The 20,638-nt window shown below is 45.8% G+C and overlaps 1 protein-coding gene across 1 annotated transcript; it reads right to left on the reverse strand.

Moving 5' to 3' along the window:
- Window positions 1-4,407: 4,407 nt before the first annotated feature.
- Window positions 4,408-17,020, reverse strand: LOC120793095. The gene is made up of 4 exons (XM_040132783.1): window positions 16,928-17,020; window positions 14,545-15,043; window positions 11,011-11,171; window positions 4,408-4,683 (listed from the first exon to the last, which is right to left on the reverse strand). The coding sequence occupies exons 1-4, from the start codon at window positions 16,979-16,981 to the stop codon at window positions 4,408-4,410; spliced, it is 990 nt and encodes a 329-aa protein (XP_039988717.1). The 5' UTR covers window positions 16,982-17,020.
- Window positions 17,021-20,638: the final 3,618 nt, after the last annotated feature.

The following is a 20,638-nucleotide window of genomic DNA, read 5'->3' on the forward strand; positions in this document are numbered from 1 at the left end:
CGTTTAGTCTGGACTGAGTTGTAACTGCCGGTAATTTGTGTGAGGATGTTCATCAGATCCGGTCAGAACACATGCACCTGAATTAGAATTTCTATTTGTTTACACCACTACAATATATACATTACAATACTTTAGACCATAGAAGGGAAGTGTGCACACGTGCGGTACGTTACATACACTCACTATCCGCCCTGTTCCTTGTCCCATGATGCCTCGTGTGAAATACGGTGGAGACTTCCGGTTATTCATTTGAACTGAACTTAGCGGTTCGCCACAGGTGAATTGTGGGAAATAAATGATGAGACCCCGTCTCCTACAAAATTACAATCATATACAACTGATTCGCGACAGCTATGGTCAGCTCAGTTACGGGTTTTTTCCGTTGACGCGATGAGGAAATGTGTCAGTAAAACGTTCACAGACAACATGAATTTCATTTGTTTTCCGCCAAAACGTCTGATCCTGCAGCGCAACGTCCACCTGTAGCGACTCCAGAGTCTTTAAACTGGTTTACGGTTCTGTTTAGACTCTCCCAGCACCTGGTTCAGGTTCGGGAAAGATCCCGGTCTGGTTTAATGCGGAAAAAAGTTCCCAGCGACTTCAGACACCAAGCTGTTTCTTTACATTGAACCAGCACCGCCATCTTTCCTGAACCAAAGAGCTGTTGTTGCCTGAACCACAGACGGGACTCGGGATGCGAACCTGGTCTCTGGTCTGAAGCTTTGGACGTCCAAACATCCACCCCCACCACCTCCATAGGAACTCCGGTTCGTGGCGCGTCGCTTCCTTCGCTCCAAAAAAGACACCGCCCGAGCATAATCCAGCTAGAGGCCCTGGTCAACACCACAAAGTCCCTGGGAAACAGTTCAGTCGTTTCTAATGTCGTTCGTAGGGGACGGGGTTGTGGGGACGCAGGACGATGTGATAAAACCGCTGCCACTACTGCTGCACACTATGGGCTCCATCTAGACAATACTGCAATACTATCAAATACACACACACACACACACACACACACACACACACACACACACATATACGATAGACATGGAATCGAGCGTCATGACATATCATGTGGAATTAGCATATTAAAAGTATGAATAAAGTATCGTTATATAGCGATATCAGTAATAAATGCAAAGCAAAATAAAATAGTGTTGGAAATTTCTCCTAGTACTGCTCCCACAGTAATAAGAATACTACTAATATTTAGTGTATTAATCTACGGCTTTATGTCCTGTTGTTTGAGATGATGTATCAGCTAAGTGTCTTTGGTCTCTCAGTGAACTGAGGCATTTACATGGAGAGCACCTCCAGTCATAAATGATTTATTATGACAATGAGGCAGAAACCCATGAGGGCAGGAATTCCCCTTTAATTACACTTCTCAAATCAAAGCTCAGCCCCGCAGTCATGACTGGCTGAGTCTGTCTGGAAAGGAGAGGCTCCTAAACAGCCCAGTGAGATGGATAGAAACGTATTAGAGACTGCGATGAAGTCCGCTTCACCGACGCATGACTAAGCTGTATTACTTAAGAGGACCCCTGACTCCTTCATCCCAATCCAGTGCACGGGTGTAGTTAAAGGTGATGAGGCTGAAACTCCGCTTTCAGTTTTATTTCTTATGTCATTATGTTGAATCTTGCAGAGGGAGAAACGGATATTATAACACACACTTACACACTTAATGTTACCTGTTAAATCCGTGTGTGTGTGTGTGTGTGTGTGTGTGTGTGTGTGTGTGTGTGCCCTGACTCCCCGGATCTGCTCGGGAAAACGTGAAGAATTTGGATTCCTCCCGTTTTGCCGTGGGTGGAAATGTATCCAGGTTAAAGTTTCCCCAGAGGAGTCCGCAAGTCAACCTCGTCAGAACTGACACCGAGTTCTTCAAATTCCCTGTTTTCATCGTGTGAGCACGTCCTCGTATCTAAAAGACAAAACTGCCTATTTTTCAATGCCGCCGCCATTTAGCCTGAAAAAATGACTCAAAGGGTTTGTACAGAAATGACTCCTGACTGATTTCTCCCCACACGCTCTCTTTGTGACGCATTTCAGCCGCCGGTTTCAACTCTGAACCCCTGACCCGCTGGATGTGGCTGCTGCAATTAGTGATGTGTGGCGCATGGGGAGATGGAAACTTGAAACAACTCACGACAACAGCTCTTCCATGTATTCTAGCCAGGAAATGGTCGGTGACTTGGTAAAGGTAACGCAAACAGCGGCTACGCAACTAAGCTGCGCTGGAGTCGTGTAGCCTCGGGAACGCTTTGCCGCCGGCTGCCTTGTCTCTTTGACTTTTCTCAACATTTTTACAGGGACGCTGTCCTTTGTTTGGTCATTATTCCTTTATCATGTATTTGTGTTTAAAGATGATCTTATTCCCTCCGTCGCTCTTCTTTCTGTTTAATATTGCTCTTTCTTAAATCTATTTTTACCTATTTTAATGGTTTTATTGTTACATTATTACATCACTCAGGTGCATTAGTCTCAAACGGCTTCACTCTTCGCATTGGTACTGTCTTATTATCAGCTTATCGGTGACCTGCAAGGCACCTTGAATTGCACTTACCTGTGTGACAGGTGCTGTACGAATAAAGTTCGATCATTTATTCTTGAACCGCAACGAAACTGTTCACTTTCGAAGGCTGAATGCATCAACAACAGCACAGAAAGAACAAAACCTCAGATGAGCTTTGGCGTTACGGGACCTTCTGGTAATGTAAGTAATGAAAAATCGCACATTAACATATTAATTGAGATTTTCCAACAATCGTGTTTTGTCAATGGAGGCATTGGAATCGGGCTTTGAGTCAGAGGCGGGATTTAATGAGAGGCGAGAAAGATAACGACTTTGCTGGTATGTGTACTTAGTCTCCGGCTTTTTGGAGAAAAAGCACTTATCTCACCCCGGGAGCCCCTGCCTTATGTAATCGGCTCCCTCATTCACCGCCGCTGCCGTATGATTGTTTGAGAAATGAAAAAGCCATTTTGGAGCAAGCGGCGCTTTGAAAGGAGCTGCCCGTTCTGTAGCGTGGCCCCCGTTGTCAAAGCTCACGGGGGTCACCTGAGGTCAAGGGAATTATGATTACGCCACGGCCTCGGCACTCATTCCGCGGGCTCCATATTCCCTCGGGTGACCCCTCCGCGAGGAGACCCTTCTTGGCGGGTGATGAAACTGGATAGCTCTGCGGAGGAACATGAATGTTTTGTTAAGAGGGGGGTTTCGCTGTTGTTCGGGTCAGAAGGTTCATCTTGACAAGATGGGGGTTGTTTTTTTCTTTTTGTCTTTTTTAGAGAAGCTTCACTGATTCCTGACAGCTTTTCTCGGATGGTTCAAAATATTTTTCTCTGGTGAGCAGGAGGTTGGGTGGAGAGGACAGGACGGTCTGTCCGATGCTCTCGTCTTAACGTGACACGCTGGACGTCCGTGGTTGCGCCGGGTGTAGTTTTAAACAGGCTGGACGTCACATCCCACAGTCAGTGTGCGAGGGCGACTCTGTACCTGTCAAACATCTGTCTGACACGCCCTGTGTCAGAACCATTTTTGTTTTTAAAGTAAAAATGCCTCCAGACTAAAGCATGTTCCAGTTACTTAAACGGCAGGTTTTCAAAGTGAGGCGCGCCTCCCAAGGGAGCACGGAGGGTGTGAGGCGAAAGGGACAGGTGTGTGCAGCTGTTGTAAAAACATCAGGACGGTAGCCATTGTAGTTTGTGTTTATTCAAACAGCTGTCGTCTACAACCGTTAGCTGTAAGCTAGCTAGAAACACACACTCCGAGCGAGTGCGTGTGTGTGTGTTTTGTGTCCGGCTCAGCCTCTGTCTGATCTGGGATCAGCAGAAACTCTTCCCTCCAGTCTCGCTCCGTTTTACGAGGCGGATTCAGAAAAGCCCGGGATACTCGCAGGTTTTTGCTCAGCTTGAAACATTGTGGACTTGTGCAGACACGTCTTCGCGTCTTAGTCTGGTCTGATTGTGTCTTTCCATGGACGCTGTGCGCTTTGTGTGCGTTCTGTCTGAACGGAGGAGCCCTGCGGTCTGAAGCTACGGGAGCTAAACTATCAGAAATGTTGAATGGTACCTCATGCTGGGTTCACTTGGACTGGTGCAGTTAGTCTTGTTTTGTCTGAGGGGGCCCACAGTGTCAGACTTTGAAACAAAACAGACTGATGTCAACCAGAACTTAATGTTTTCATTACTGTAACGTGTTGTCCTTCTAAGAACATGAGATCATTGTGAATGGCGGATATTCGTGATCAAAATACCAAACATCACATATGAAACAACTGCTGTTTTTTGTCCAAAAACTGATCTATAGTCATTAGAATATTCAATGAATAATGTTTGTCCCAGAAGTTCTTAACCCGCACCACAACATGTGTCCAGAAATGAGCTGGACTACATTGAAGGTCACCAGAGCCGGTAGAAAACAGGGTGGACTCGTCTCCCACTCACCCTCCTGGAGATGGTCGGCTCGCTGGCCAGAGATAAGGAGTCGCTCCTGAGGGACAGGAGGTCGGAGCAGGTCATGTCTCCTGCGTCACTGCTGGAGCTCAGCCTGGGATTTGTGGACATGTTTACAGCCGCAGGGATCCCCAGATCCGCTGGTCTCTCTGGCCTCGGAGGCTCCGATGGTTCTACCGGACTCGCTGGTGGCCCAACTGGTGCAGCTGGTGCTGGTCGAGACTGGAAAACACATGGGCAACAAATGTGTACGTTAGGGCTGCAACTAATCATCATTTTCATGATCACATAATCTGACAACTGTGTGAAAATAAAATGAAAAATGCCCGCGGCCCAAGACGATGCATTCAAATGAGTTGTTTTATTCCAAGGAAGAGCCAAAACCCAAGAATTGTAATTTACTATCATGTTTGACAAAGAAAAGCATCAAATCTTCACCTTTTAGAAGCTGAAAGCAGCAAATGTTTGCTTGAAAAATGACTAAAATGATGAATCAATTGTAAAAATAGTTGCTGATTTCACCAACCCTTCTAATCGGTTAATCATCTACTTGTTTTATTCCTTTTTATTCTGTTTCACTTTGCTTTTTATCCCCAAAACTTTCCCCCCTCAGACAACAGCTGTTTCATTTTTTAACTGAGGAGTGCGGATATTCCTACAGTTTCAATCTTTTCCAGTTTTAGAAAACACATGACATCCTTGAGCCCCCGACAGACGGTCGGGCCCGGCTCGATCTCCACTGAAGTAGAGGACAGCGTTGTGCTAGTAAAGATGTGAAGGCTGAGACGTCTAAGTGTCTGAAAGTGAGGGGGTTCCAGTCCTCGGGGACACCACATCTTTCATTAGGTCTGAAGTAGTTTGGACAGAACATAGAAACAGTCTCGCCGTTGAGCGTGAACATAACACCTGTCCTCTTCCTCTGTACATGGAGGGAAAACCTTTTTCCATCCACCACTTTTTATGCGCAAATTGAAAATGTGAATAAAAGCTGGTGGATGGAAACACACCTACAAATGCCTCCAGTCACCAAACGCGCAGTAATCCCGAGTTGGTTTTCTCAACCCATTCGGTCTAATTCTGTTCCCTGTCACATCGCAGTGTTTCCACCACACTGACAAGCTACCAAATAAGGCTGATGTGAAAATGAGCAAACCTGCCGTACGTGTCTGTCTGACTCGTACAAGTGTGACACCCCAGGAAGTCCCGACACAAACAACACCAACCCTCTCAGTTTGAACCCCACACGACACAAACCGCCAGCTATCAACTCCGGTCCTCGCTCACGTCCCTCACACAGCTCTGCGGCGCTGCAGAATTAGCATATGAGAGAGTGTTTACTGCTCAACAAAATGTCCGTCTGCCTGCCTGAAAGTGGCGTTCATCTTCACACGCGGCTCCCAGAACGAACAGGCTGCCTGGGCCTGTTGAGTACAATTAGGCCCCAGTTGGCAACAGACATCAGCAGCAGCAGTTTAACATCTCACAGAGCCGCAAGTGTCCTTTAACTGTTTAGGACTGGAGTCCCAGGAGAGCTAATTATGCTGCTCCACTCGCTATTGTCCCTGCCACAGACACACATATATGTATATATATATACACACACACACACACAGGGAAAGGCCTGATAAAACACGTCACACCTATCATCTTGATTTCAGCTAATTATTTCAACTACTACATGGCTCTCACTGCAAATAATAACGACACGACTTTGCACTTCAAAAAAGGTTCCTGTCTGGCTTTTAATTCAGACTGAATCATCACATGGAGGCCTCAGGTTTACACTGTTTTGCTTGTTCAGCGGTGAAGACCAGCTTGTTGTGAGCTTCAGTGGTGTCACCGAGGTTTGAAGCACACGGAGAAACCCAGATGGAGAAATAAATGGATACTGCCAGGAAAATTAGGTCCGTGTAGATTTTCTCATTATTTTGAGTGTAAAGGCAGAACACTGTGAAACTATGCAACCTTGTGTGCAGAATATTTAAACAACACTTTTGGGAAATATACTTAGGAGTTTGGCTGAAAAGAAACAACAACAACTCACTTTCATCTTCATGCGTTCAAGTCATAGACAGTATATAAAGAACATACAGCCTATGGTTCACGTCCAGTCGACAGTGTTGCCAGTTTTGACTGACAAAAGAAAAAGGAAGTAGAAGGTTTTGCTGTTGACTTAAGGGCTACAACTGATCAGCTCCTTTTCTCAGCGTAGCCGAGGATGTTCAGACAACTGTCACTGGGTCACTGTGACACCGAAGGAAACCTAAAAACAGGAAGTTCTGCAGCCTCTGTTTCTCTGGGTTCTAAGGGGATTTTCTGGAGCTTTATTGTGGAGGGACATCAGAGATGACGATATCCTCAGGAAGTGGACGTCACACTGAGTCACATCAACACGTGTTTCACGTCTGTGAGTCCAGAGAAGGACCCAGATTGTGGCAATCTGTCTGTAAGAGTTTTGAAGTATCCTACCTTCAGCCGCAGCTGATGATTGTGTTGATCAGCAGCTGAACTACAACAACTAACTTCCTGTTGTTTCTACAACACCTGCATGCACCTGCCCCTCTCACCTCCCGCAGTGTCTTTGCCTCACCTCTCTCCCTCCGCTGCTCCTTTACTGTTTAAACCTCTGGAATATAGACAAACCTTTCTTACGCATAAACAGCAATAATGGCACAAAACTGCCCAAACTGGCAACGCTGACAATCGAGTCGATCTTCCTTACGAAGCCAACACCCCCGCCCTCCCGGCTATGCACTTCCATGGACGGTGGTACTCACAGTAGCTCCATTCCTGTTTCGGTGTTATGTTAATAAACGTAAAGAGCTGAAATATTGGACATTTTATTCGCCTGGATAATTGTCCACATCCTGTAGGAGGAGACGTGATGGTTTTGTAGTTTTGTGGCTGGCTGTTTTTTTATTTAACCATGTTTATGTTTGTCTACTAAGTTGTCCTCATGTTGAGATGAATGAAAATGACGTCTTCACCCATGTTGTTGCTCTAACATGTACGTGCCTGGGAACTCCTGCCCCGTGTGTTGGGATTTTAATTAACAAATCACATCAGTGCTAGGGATCGGACAGAGAACACCTAGACGCAGACATGTTTGATGCGCGGTGTTTAATGAGCAGGCTCTGAGAACCACGCGATCCCTGCCGTATGTACAGAGAGCGCACGTGGCAGTGATGCGTTTCGGATCCTCCTGAGGTTCGTCCGCAGCCTCTGACGCAGAGCGGGCTCTAATTGGTGCTGCCGACTGTCACAATGTGTAGCGTCAACGTGCCCTGCTGCCTAAATGCCAAAGGCAGGACAGTGACATGACGTGACGTGAGGACTCGGCAGTGAGGAGTGAGCGGTGTGAAAGCCTGAAGGGGGGGCGGAAAATGAAGTCAACTCATTTAGAAGGTGTGTCCCCAACAAAGAAGAAGGAAAGAACAGGATTATAGTTAAACTTGTGTCTGAAATGTGTGTGCGTAACGGCAGATCTGAAGATTAAACCCTGCTCCAGGCCAGTGGGACGCCTTTCCGATTCACACCATTGTCTTCTTTGTCGAACTGCTGCCTGCGACTTTAAAATGCTCTTTTGAATCATCCAGCCTTTTTGAAATGTCCTACTACAGCACATAGAACCAAGTACTGTGACGTATTAGATAGGATACGACAGGCGGGAACACATCGAAAAAAAATGTATGAACCGCAATAGATTCTGCATTTTAATAATAATCCTTATAATAGTAAACCACAATAGCAGTTAGGAATCCATCTATGACTGCAAAACATCGGAAGTGATCACAAAGACGCCACCATAACAAGTATCGGCGGCCACACCTGTGCAATCTAATGCACGTGAAGTGCGAGCAGTTATTTCAGACTCTCCTGGTTCCTGCAGTAGAAGTGGGGCATCGCCCGGAAATACTCGTGTTGCTGCATTGATCGGTTGGAAACAGAGCTGATCACGAGCGGACCCGCTGCACGGACACGGCCGATGCAGTTTCTAACAAATCCTGGCCCACAGGATGAGAGCATCCTTCACCAGGGGTGACGGGCTTTCGTGCTCTGCCTCGAGTCAAGCTTCTGTCTGCTCAACGACTCAGTTTGGTTGTTTCATTTCAGGGAGAATTTCCTCTGCAGGATTCAAATGTATCACACTCACCAACAGTATGAAATGCCGCTGCACATGGCGGAGCGACGACCTATCCAGTAATCTGCTGGATTTAGCATGTTTCGCCGCGGCTGTGCAGACATGATGCGACGCTACAACAGCAGCAGCCCGGTGACGGCTAATAATAGCAGAAGACGGAGGGTTAACCCCGATAAGGTGCTGAACGGACCCACCCCCCCCGTCCCCCCTCCCGTTCCTGTCTGGATTGGCATCTCCCAATTCCCCATGCAGCACAGAGCGTATCCCCCAGTGAACACTCAGGCCTGTAAATTGTTTATCAGACACTAATGCAGGAGCCTAATCCTATTTGCATTCATATTAGTTCCTCCGTATCACCATCTGAGGGAATTACTTATTTGAATTCTTCTGAGGGGTAAATAACTTTATGCATGATATCGGTATCTTCATAATTCACATCAGTAAAGTCAATTTGGTTTAAGTGCTCCTCCGCCACGTGCCAAAGAGGTTCCGAGGAAACTTATTTGGAGGCGGTTCAGATCAGTGAGCGTGTACACGTGAGGGTGGGTAATGGAAATCTCTCGGAGAAATACGGTGTTCACCCTCAGAGGCAGGTTTCAACACACTGAGCTGAACCTGCTGGAGAGGAGGCCCCTCGGCGTCCAGCTCATTGGGTCCACATCACCAAGACCAACAGAGTCTGATCCACCAGTCCCGTAATAACCCTCCTTCGTGAAGGATGTAGAGCCAGTTAGTGGTCAAACTGTCTCAGGGGTGGTGCAGTTTTTGTTCAGTAATAATATTACTCCATTGCCCATCGTGCCTCTTCTATACTGAAAAACATTTATCTTGGACCATCACATGAAAGTAGGGATAACGTCGTTGTGGCGCGGTCAGATTAACGCCCTGATAACCAACCGGTACTCTAAAGCTGAAATGATGATTAGTTGAATAAACGATTAGTCGAGCCACGGAAAGTTTAATTGACAAAAGCTGTGAAGATTGATTGACAACTGACATCAGTCAGGTAAGACAAGACATTTGAATATGTCTGACTGGGCTTCAGGAGAATAATGAGCTATTTTTCACTATTTTCTGACATTTTATTCACTGAACAATCGATCAATTATTTAAAAAAAACTGTCAGACGTATTGATAATAAAAATGATATTTGGTTGTAGCCATACAGTTCTCCTACGACGGAACAATACAACCTTGAAAAAGAACAAATTTACAACAAATATAAAATAAAAAACTAAATAAAAACTAAAACAGTTCAGGTCTTCACAAGAGCAGGGCCACATGACGGGGGAGCTGTTACTGGTTCCTGGGCAGTTGCCCGTTTTGCCCGCTGGAGATCGTGGCTCGCACAGTGGAGTTAGTTGTTGAGATGCAAATCGTTTTTCTTAAATCCTATTGCCATAAACAGTCAAAACCCCGCACCTGCATTTTTAAACCTGCTCCGGCTGATGTTTCCGTCCACCAGTTTTCAGCACAAACAAGATGTGAACGCCGACAGATCATCAGACAGCTGTTTACTTCCACATCCAGCAGCTACAGAGCAACACGATCATTCGTCTGGAGTTGTGTATTGATCATTTTGATTATCGGTTAATCTGCCAATTACTTTCTCAATCGTTTGGTCTTTCTAGTGTCCAAAAAAGGTGAAAAGTGCCCGTTACAGTTGACTGTAGCCCAGGGTGACGCCTTCAAATGTCCTGTTTTGTTCGACCAACGATTACCATTGCAAGTCAATTTTTATTTACACCGATGATCGATTAATTAAGACTAATCAGTTCAGCTGGAAACTGGATAATTAAAATTAAAAACTGAACGTGAATTATTGTGATTCTGTTCACACCGTACTAGTGAAAAGCAAAAAGAGAAAACTGTCGAGAATCAAAAAGCAGGACGTTTGTGATAAAAGCCAGTAAGATCATTCCTCATCTCAACATTCAAAACACACTGCTCTGGAAAAAGAGAATATTTAAAATAGTTCACAATGAACAAATACATTATTGAAAACATCCAGCGAGCCTCAAGTCCATGATGTGACGTGTGGAAACTAGACCCGAATGCATAATTACAGCTCGAAACCCACAAACTCTGAGCGCAGCAATATGAAAATAAGAAAATCAGTCGGAAAATGGTTTAGAAGAAACAAAAAAAACGTCAGATTGATGAAGAAAAGCTGTCAGGGAGGCCGGGCTTTGAACTTGATCAGAGACATCGTTTAGACGAAGAACAAAGGCTGCAAATGTGGAGAAGAGAGAGCTACCTGAGAGAGCTGAAAACAAAGGGACTGAGGAAGACGAGACATTTGGCTCCGCCAGCGCTAAAGAGGAGCCGAGCAGCTGAAGCCCATGAATATACATGAGAGGCTGATGTTCATATTACTTCCCATCAGGCTCCTCTGTCTCTGCACTCACCTCCTCTGCCTGACTGATTACCGGCGCTGGGACGCTGCCACCTGACTCCCCGGCTCCGTCCTGATTGGCTGCTGCAGTCGTCAGGTCCTGGTCCTGGTCCGCGTCGGCGTCTCCGCGGTGAACTAGCCGACGCTCGGCTTGGTTCTCATCCTGAGGCGAAGCTTGGTGCAAACAGACGGATGGGGGGGGGTCAGACTTTACAATCCAAACTTCGAGTGATCTGGTGGGGGAACATTGTCCCAGAGAGACTCTAGAGGGCGCCGTTTCTGAACAGAAATGATAAAATGTGAAAGTGTTGATATTCTGCTTTCACATTCACTGAACACAGAAACTCAGGACATTCATACAGGTTTACTGTCTGTTATCAGCACCACCTTTCGACCGGTCCTCCACACTGAAGGGCCCTGGTGCGTGTTTGAGGTCCAACAAACCTGTCGGGTGCATTTCCTTCCATATAAAACGTTTGCTGAGCTGATTTTTGAAACGTTTGAAACCTGCATCGTTCACATCCGCGTCTACTTGCTAACAGTCTTCTTCCTTCCTGTCTTTGCTGAAACATTGCTGCATTTATGGCGCGACACCGCCACCGGTCAGTCGAAGGAAGAGTATGAAGCCATGGGCTGGACTGTGTCCCGCATTTGCAAAACAAAAGAGGAAAACCTTCATAAAGAAACTGCTTCAGGGCAGTAATGGAGGTGAAAAAGTATCCAGAGGGTAGCGATGACTATACAGTACAAAGTGTGTCCCTGCCCTCTGGGACGACGTAGAGAAGTGTTGTCCGATGCGACGCCCCGATCAGCAGGACCACGTCATTTGTCTGTGTCTTCAACATCCGTTTATAAATCAGTGTCCTGACGCGACAGCACTGGGGTTAAAGTTGGCTCAGGTTTAGAGAAGGATCGTGGTTTGGATTAAAATAAGGAGCCTCGCCGGTTGTTTTAACGTGACTTACATGACTATATCAGTGTGTCCTCAGGTCCATTCTGTCATGAAACTCTGAGGAGACTCGGTTACGTCTGAGAAACCTTCACTCTTCAGCTACGTTGAGGTTCAGGTTTTAACTTACATGTCTTTTGACCTGCCATTCACCAAACTGGTGCTTGCTGGGTGAGTTTGGCATGTCGGTGTGGCTTTACACCAAATGTGAGAGTGCGATCAACATTTTATTTATTATTCTGGTCAAGGTGGTTTGGATTAAGTTTAGAGGACCCCTGGTGTTAAAGTCTGGTGTTTTGTCGCCCCATCCATCCACCTCGACCTCCTCCCTCCGTGGACGCTCTAACAGCGTCAGAGAAGGCCAAGAATCCCTGCTGTTACTTGTCTCATATACCATGAAACGACGTGTCATTCTATATCCAGGATGCCACGTTTTTAGATCCAGCTTCTAAAAACCAGGCTCAGACTCGTCCCTGTCCTCAGAAACTTCATCAGTTAAAAAAACCCCTATTATTGTTTAGAATTATAAGACCAGAAGAGCTGTAGCTGAAGAGGCTTTTGTGTTGTACCTTTGTCAGAACTGTAGCGCTACAGCTCTCTGATTAACGTGCTGCATATTGTCCGTTAACCTGCACAAACTGGAAACAAATATGTAAAAATGGTTTGTGGGTTTAGGAGGAGTAGGTGTGTGTTTCCTCCTGTTTCTAGTCTTTACGCTGAGTTGAACCAGGCACCGATCTCATCTAACCCTCAGAACGAAAGCAAAAGGGCTGCAACATGACTGCTTTGATTATTGATTAATCGGACGGGCGTTTTGTCGAAAAGCCGATCGACCCTTTCATCTTGACATACTCATACAGCTTGTTTTGTTTTGTTTAGATCTTCTGAGAAGGAGGAACCGGTGAACTTTTTGTCGTTTTTGCTTAAACAATGAATTTCTGAACTATTCCTCTAAGCACATTTACAGGAGACAGTTACTCTGCAGTGGCCCAAACCTTCATTCTGTCTCTTCGGTCTGTGAGACGTGCATGTGGTGATGCATTTAGTTTCACAGCTTTGATGAACTCAGACCACACTCACATGTACAGAGGAGCAAAGGTCTTTCAGAGTAAAGGTGTGATCACGCTTGAAAAACCGCTTCCTGTTGAGACCTTCGGGTTCAAGCTTTAACCAACAAAGGCAGTTTCACACTTCAAAGTGTGCTATCGTGAACTGAACCGTTGTAGTTTATTTGCAGCGATGGAGGCGAGGCTCCGCACCATGGAAACCAAATCGTTGGCTGCTGTCGTTAGCCAGCCCCCAGTGGCAACGATATAGTTACTCTAGATGGCTCTGCCCTGGTCTCCAGCACCACTGTTAAGAAACTCTGAGTTCTCTTTGATCAGGAAATGTCCTTTAACTCCAACATAAGACAAACTCCAAACTCTGCCTTTTTTCACCTACGTAACTTTGTAAAAATCAGGCACATCCGGTCTCAAAAAGAGGCAGAAAAACTAGTCCATGGTTTTGTTATTTCCAGGCTGGATCATTGTAATTCCTTATAATCTGGTTGTCCCAAGAAATTTCTAAATACTCTCCAGCTGATCCAGAATGCTGCAGAGCCAGTACTGACAGGAACTAGGAGAAGAGACCACATTCCTCCCGTGTTTGCTTCTCTGCATTGGCTCCCTGTAAAATCCAGAATAGAATTTAAAGTCCTCCTCCTCACCTACAAAGCCCTTAATGGTCAGGAACCATCCCATCTGAAAGAGCTCATAGTACCTATTACCCCAGTAGAACACTGCCCTACCAGAACGCAGGCTTACTTGTGGTTCCTAGAGTCTCCAGGAGTAGACTGGGAGGCAGAGCCTTCAGTTATCAGGCTCCTCTACAGTGGAACCATCTTCCAGTTTAGGTCTGGGAGGCAGAGACCCTCTCCAGGTTTAAGAGTCTTAAGGAGGCTTAAAACCTTCCTTCTTGATAAAGCTTATAGTCAGGTCTGGCTCAGGCTGGTCTTGAACCATCCCCTTGTTATGCTGCTACAGGCCTAGACTGATGGAGGACTTCCCGTAATGCACCGAGCTCCTCTCTCCTCCTCTTCCTCTTCATCTGTATCTACATTATTACATGAGTACTCAGCAGACATGGGTCGGACCACATCCGTCTTCGAACTCACCCTCTTTTTGATCTCAACTACACACCTGTAACGTTTCTGACTGTATCACGAACAGCTGCGACGCTAACGTGACAACATCTGTCCTCAGACAGACAAAGTCCTCAAAGCCACCTCTGTGGTAGTTCCCGCTACAGTAGGTGTCTCCAGGACCAGATTTTGCCATGATGACACACACACACAAACACACACACACACACACACACACACACACACACACACACACACACAGATTCAGGAGGCGAAAACAAAACCAGCTGTTGCAGCTGGTAAGAATAATGTACAGATGAATCATAATGAAAAGGTCACGATTATTTGCTCTTTTATGTTTTTTCATCATCAATTTTATGTAATGCAGTCTGCATGTATGTATGAATTGTGTTATTGAAATAAAGTTTATTATAATATTATTAAAATTGTACTGAAGTACAACAGTTGCTTCTCACCTCTGTCCAGACACTGCCCCCTGATCTGCCCAGGTCCTAACAGATCCCGGTTGACTGGAGACAGATCAGACTCTCCTGTTTCTTCCTCAGCAACAAGACCTCCGTGCTCATGACCATCGTGGACATCTGGTGGATTGTGGTTCACTCCCTGAACCTCCATCTGGCCCTCATGTTGATCTGGGTGAAGGTTTCTCTCATCTTTGACCTCCACTTCATCTTGGAACTCATTTTCTTTTGTACTGTCTTCATCTTGGACATCAACCTGTTTGGGATTAGAGTGAATATTTAGTTGCCCCCCATCCTGTTTGAAACTCTCAGGGCTCTGGTTTTGTTGATCCTGGAACACTCGAACCAGTTCTTGGTCTTGAGGTGGATCCAGATCTCGTTCTTCTTGTGTCCCCTCAGTGTTGGAGCATTGGAGCTCTTCGTCGACAGGGGAGTCCTGGAAATCTTCTTCCATTGTCCCGAAAGTCTTCAACCGTCGATGGAGAGTCGGGCTCTGGAACGAGACATTACAAAAAAGTCTTTTCACGCAGTGTTTATATAAATCTTCAGTTCTCGTCCTTCAGTTCGTTGTACTGTCCCCTCGCAAAAGGAGACTAAATGAGTATCCTCTTACTGGTAAAACAACTTGGATGTGGGCTGGTCTTTTTGTTTGGGGTTTAGGTGACTAGAGTAATAAATAAATTGTTGATCACACTCTCACATTTGGTGTAAAGCCAAACCGACATGCCAAACTCACCCAGCAAGCACCAGTTTGGTGAATGGCAGGTCAAAAGACATGTAAGTTAAAACCTGAACCTCAACGTAGCTGAAGAGTGAAGGTTTCTCAGACGTAACCGAGTCTCCTCAGAGTTTCAGTGACTGAATGGACTTGAGGACACACTGATATAGTCATTGAAGTCACGTTAAAACAACCGGCGAGGCTCCTTATTTTAATCCAAACCACGATCCTTCTCTAAACCTGAGCCAACTTTAACCCCAGTGCTGTCGCGTCAGGACACTGATTTATAAACGGATGTTGAAGACACAGACAAATGACGTGGTCCTGCTGATCGGGGCGTCGCATCGGACAACACTTCTCTACGTCGTCCCAGAGGGCAGGGACACAAAACGTATTCTGTTGTTATACAATAAGCCGATACCGCTATGGTTAAGGTTTGCTTAGGTTCAGACAGGAAACTACCTGGTTAAGTTACTGAACTCTTTGGACTTTGTTGCTCTCGATTGATTGGGCAGCTTTGGTTCAGCAGGTGGAGCTGCAGGTTTGGTGGTTTGATCCCGGCTCCTCCTGTCCACATGTCAGAATGTCCTTGGGCAAGAAACTGAACCCCAATTTGTTCCTGATGGTCAGACCAGCTGCTGGGAATTGGTGTGTGTGTGTGTGTGTGTGTGTGTGTGTGTGTGTGTGTGTGTGTGTGTGAGTGAATGAGTGTGCTATACAATGCAGCCATTTACCATTTATCTCTATAACAACGTATAACACAGTGTTTCCTCCTTCGCTCCCGTCATCATTACTGTGACCACTAGAAACACAGCTGTAAACAGACGTTGTTTTGTTTGCTGAAACAACTGATGCCGTCTTTTTTCTGGGGAGGACGGGGACACGCTGGTGGCGGCAAAACCAAATTTCAAATCATACTGTGACCTGAAAGGGAGGGAAAGTCACAGCGCAGTGACCAATCAATAGCTTCGTCAGCAATAAAACCGAACCTCATTTTGAAATACAATCCGTCTCAAAATACGCACACACTGTTCTTCCCATACATCAGTCTTCAAATCTCAAATTCATACGGTCACAGAAGTCACTGGTTTGGCCATTACGCTAATGATTTCTAACTCAAAGCGGATTGCTCCTACTTTGATTCATGTCATACTGTCCACTGTTTCACGGTTTCCTCTCCTTGACGCCATCTTTCCGTTCAGTGGCTGATCTGTAATAGTGTAAACAAACAACACATCCTGTCCTGATGAACAGTACTTTCCTGTACCACGTCTGGAGATTATCCACTGTGAAGTCTCTTCACTTCACAGCTACATTTCCAACACTTAAGAGAGAAATCCCATGGGTGGTAATTATGCCGGAGCACAGATAACAAGGATTGCATTTCATACTTGGATAATAACTATTAAAAAGAATGTTTTCCAATTTATTAAACACACTGTCTTTAAGTAACCTCAGGACACTTGGCCCGCGGGCTAAGCTAATTTATGAGCGTTTCTTTCATGTGAAAATCTTCACAAAAGAGTCAGTACCGTGGAGAATATGGGGGGAACTGCACTGCAGATTTCCCTGAATATTCAACTTTGTACATGCAAATTGTTAACATAACTTTTTGATATGATAAAAGACACTGCAGTGTCATCTCACGGGCAGGCCTACTGGGGGTCTCGACTTGGCGATGATGAAAGAGTCATCCGAGCTTTTCCCAGCCATTACTTCCTCCTGCAGGAGGCTCGCAGTGTGTTCGACATCCGCCTCTGGTCTGGAGCATCATCTCCAGCAGAGGAGAATAAGAGGTGTGTTCGCCTCCGTCGCTGCGGAGCGTTTTAATGAAAGATGCTTAAAAAAGCGTGAACATGCCAGCCCTAATCCGCCCGAGCCATCTGCAGAGGAGCAGCTTCAGATCGGGGGGCTCGCTCTATTTCACCCCGATGAGCTCGGAGAGGCTCCTTAAAGGCAATGTTTTCACTTTACTCGGGCCCCATTATGCCAAATCAATATTCGTCTAGCATCACAGGTTATAGAGTCCTCCTCAAATCACAGCTCAATCCGTGGAAAAACCGCTCAGGAAAAATATGAACAGGAGTCGTTTTAATGAGATGTCTTTTCAAGACGAACCGGCAGCTGAGAGGTTTTGGTAGAGAAGTGACAGTCACAGCTCAGGTGGGTCCTGAAAAGTCCTGAAAGTACTGAATCCAGTTGTCTCAGAAGAGGAAGGCTTTTAAAAGTCTTAACCCTGTAGTTAATCTACTCACACCCTCACCACCAAACTACCAAACTGTCATTTACCTCTAAAGGGGTAAAGTCACCTGTTCCTGTTGCTAGTTTCTGAATGACCACATCAGCTCCAGGAGCAGACTGACATCAATCCAGTCAATCCTGGTGAAATCCAAATATCAATACTTTTTTATAACGGCAAGGTGCTGTGCACTAATCCGCCTGGCTGCTGAATGCTCGTGGAAACTGTACACTGGAAAAGGTTGCATGTTTTATAGCTGCTTTATTTTACATCCACGGGGATCAATTGATAGGCCAATAAAAAGAAAATCTATCTGGAACTATTTCTCAAGCAAGAATGCCAAAACTTTTATGGTTCCAGGTTCTCAAATGAAAGAACTGACTGCTTCTCTTGCTCTTACATGAAATATGTTTAGGTTTTGGACAGTTGGTTGCCCTAATGTGTCACCTTGACGTCTTCAGATGTCTTGGTTTTCAAACTGTGAGGTGCCTCTGCAGACAGCTGCAGCAGCGGCAGTGACACACAGCTCAGGGAGGACATTAAGATACCTAGACACACAATCTGCATCAAAAATGGTCCTCCTTCGCAGAGTCCTAACTGAGTCAGACCTGAACTCACAGACATCCGCTTCCTGAGGACATAATTGTCTCGGATGTCCCTCCGGAATAAAGCTCCAGAAATCCCCTTAGAAACCAGAGGAGAAAGAGGCTGCAGAACTTCATTCAGAATCTTCCTGTTTTTAGGTTTCCTTCGTTGTCACAGTGACCCAGCGACAGTTGTCTGTACATCCACGGCTGATCTCAGCTGATTCAGCAGCTTTTAACGGGACAGTTCCACCTAATGACAAAAAACTAACTCTCTGAGTCCATGGAAATATTATACTTCCTGTTTCCCCACCTAGCATCATGGGAACTGTAGTCCCAGTCCTAAAAGGATGATTAGCACATGATCACCTATGATGATGATGATGATGATGTTTTAAAATATCGTGATCTGAGGTTTGTTTTATTGTTTTCTGACATTTTTTAACCAAAACAATTAATCAAGGAAATAATCATTAGATGCAGCCATAAAACACAAACTGAGACAAGCTGGACAGGCGCGGCCTGTTACCTTAAATAGATGCTGGATAGTTTAGTAATTACGATTAAAGGCAATTAATCAACGAAGCTCCTGACAGCAGCAGTCAGCTCGGCCTGCGACTGGAGGCCAGCTGAGTCCGCTCTTACCTGGAGATCTGGAAATCCCTGCTGCAGAGCCTCGTCTTAACACGCAGCCTGACTGTCGCTTCACCCAGAGGAAAGACCGCACGGCGACTTCATCATAAACAGAGCCATAAAGATGGATTTCAGCTGATTTCAATGACCAAGACTGACGGTACTTTCACTCTTCCCCTGCTGAGCGGAAAGGCGTCCTCCAGTCAGCACGCTGCTATTTATAAGACCCACAAATCAGATTAGGCTGCGGCCGTGAGTTTAAACACTGACCTCACCTGAGAGGAGCCTACGTTAACCCAACAGCACAGAGACACACTGAATATCTCAGCTGCTGATGGGAGATTTTTTTGTGAGCAAAAGCAGCAGGAAGAAGTGTGAAAAGGATTTATAATCTGCTTTCAGGGCATCAAACTGCTCACATTCCCCCACAGATCACTGCTTATTATCCGAACTCATCAACTCAGATGAGAGATGACAGAAGACCTGGCAACAAGCGGTAAAACAGAACAGTTTCCAGCTCTGAATTCATCATTTGGAGGGTTCTTTTGAAGAGCAGTGCCACCGGCAGCAGGGCGTAGCCAGGGTTTCAGAAATAAAAATCCTGGCTCGTGAGGTCATGAGTGTAAATCCCCTCAACCCGGTTTGAATTACAGAGACACGGCAAACTATTTCTAAAGCCCACCCACACAGATATCGCAGCAAATAGCACAACAACAGCAGCACATTTCCCACCCACTGGACAACACCGATCTCAGGAGCACTGTCACAGAAAAGTAGATCGCATTTAATTCTCTAATTCGCGTTTGGTAATTACAGCTTTTACCAAATAAGTACACCAGTCAAAACAAGCACTACTTATAGTCACTGTTCTTATATTAATCAGTGGGCAAAGTGAGAAACTGGCCCAGGGCCCCAAAAGTATTTAGTGGTGGGGTATCAGAGTCAGCCAGTCCTGGGATCGGCTCTGATGAGCTGTAAGTTTTAAGTTAGAGCAGAGATGTGATATGTCGAGTCGGCCAGAGGCGGCACCGGGGCTGGGCTTCTGGGGCCAAAGTCCTGAGTCTTTACCGTTCCATACACGTGGCTTTTTTGTACTAAACGCGATTATAGCTGCGTAGGAACCAATGCTCTTTTCGCCATAATGGTTGGCATGAAGCATTGAAGGACCAGAAAACAGAGCGCCAGACAGAGCGGGAACGCAGTTTAGTTAAGGTCATTTCTGGAGACGTCTGGGGCCGGGGGATCCCCGGTTTCCAGTGGTTAGCTTTTATGTTCTGACAGTCATCCTGAATTAAAAGAAGCAAGCGAAATAAACACAACACAGGACGTCTATGTTTACTCAGAGGTAAGCATGGGTGCATTAAGAGAGCCGCATCCACTCAGTCCCGCTGCCAATTTGTCCCAAAGGTCGCTCCTGTGGCACGAAAAGCAACAGACCACCATCATGAGGAGGCATCTGTAAAACTATGGACAGAACAGCTCCAGGTGCAAACAGGGTTGGGGATTATTCTCTGGATTATGCATTCGTAATCCATGGAGGTTATATACGTGTCAAGCTTTCTCAGAGCCTAGAAAAGCGAAGTCTATGGGCCAGCAGGGGAAACCCCAATGAGCATGTGCAGCGGTCCGCACAACGGGCAAGCAAATGCGGAAGACGAAAGTTTTCTGGCCTATGTGCCGGGTGAGCAGTTTTCATTCAAGTGAGAGGACGCCATCTTTGCGTCTGGTATCCAGTTCCTGTCATACATCCGTGCAACCAAGCTGTAAAAGCTTTTAAGAGCGTTCACTGAAATTGTTGACTTGACAGTAAAGTTACAGCTGCAGCACATTGTGTGTGTGTGCTTGCGCCGTGTGTCGACAGGAATGTGCAGACTGACTGGAAACTTGTTAGAAAGCAAGTCCTGGACATCAAAA

This window comes from Xiphias gladius, chromosome 8 (assembly GCF_016859285.1).
Source record: "Xiphias gladius isolate SHS-SW01 ecotype Sanya breed wild chromosome 8, ASM1685928v1, whole genome shotgun sequence".
Classification (NCBI taxonomy): Eukaryota; Metazoa; Chordata; class Actinopteri; order Istiophoriformes; family Xiphiidae; genus Xiphias; species Xiphias gladius.

What these genes read in the sequence shown, in the direction of transcription:
- LOC120793095 (XM_040132783.1), bottom strand. Translation starts at nt 16,981, where the DNA reads ATGGCTGGGAAAAGCTCGGATGACTCTTTCATCATCGCCAAGTCGAGA. An exon ending in TCGCCAAGTCGAGACCCCCA is followed by an intron (nt 15,044 to 16,927) that starts GTAGGCCTGCCC and finishes GTCTCGTTCCAG; the next exon opens with AGCCCGACTCTCCATCGACG. An exon ending in GGGGCAGTGTCTGGACAGAG is followed by an intron (nt 11,172 to 14,544) that starts GTGAGAAGCAAC and finishes GTTTGCACCAAG; the next exon opens with CTTCGCCTCAGGATGAGAAC.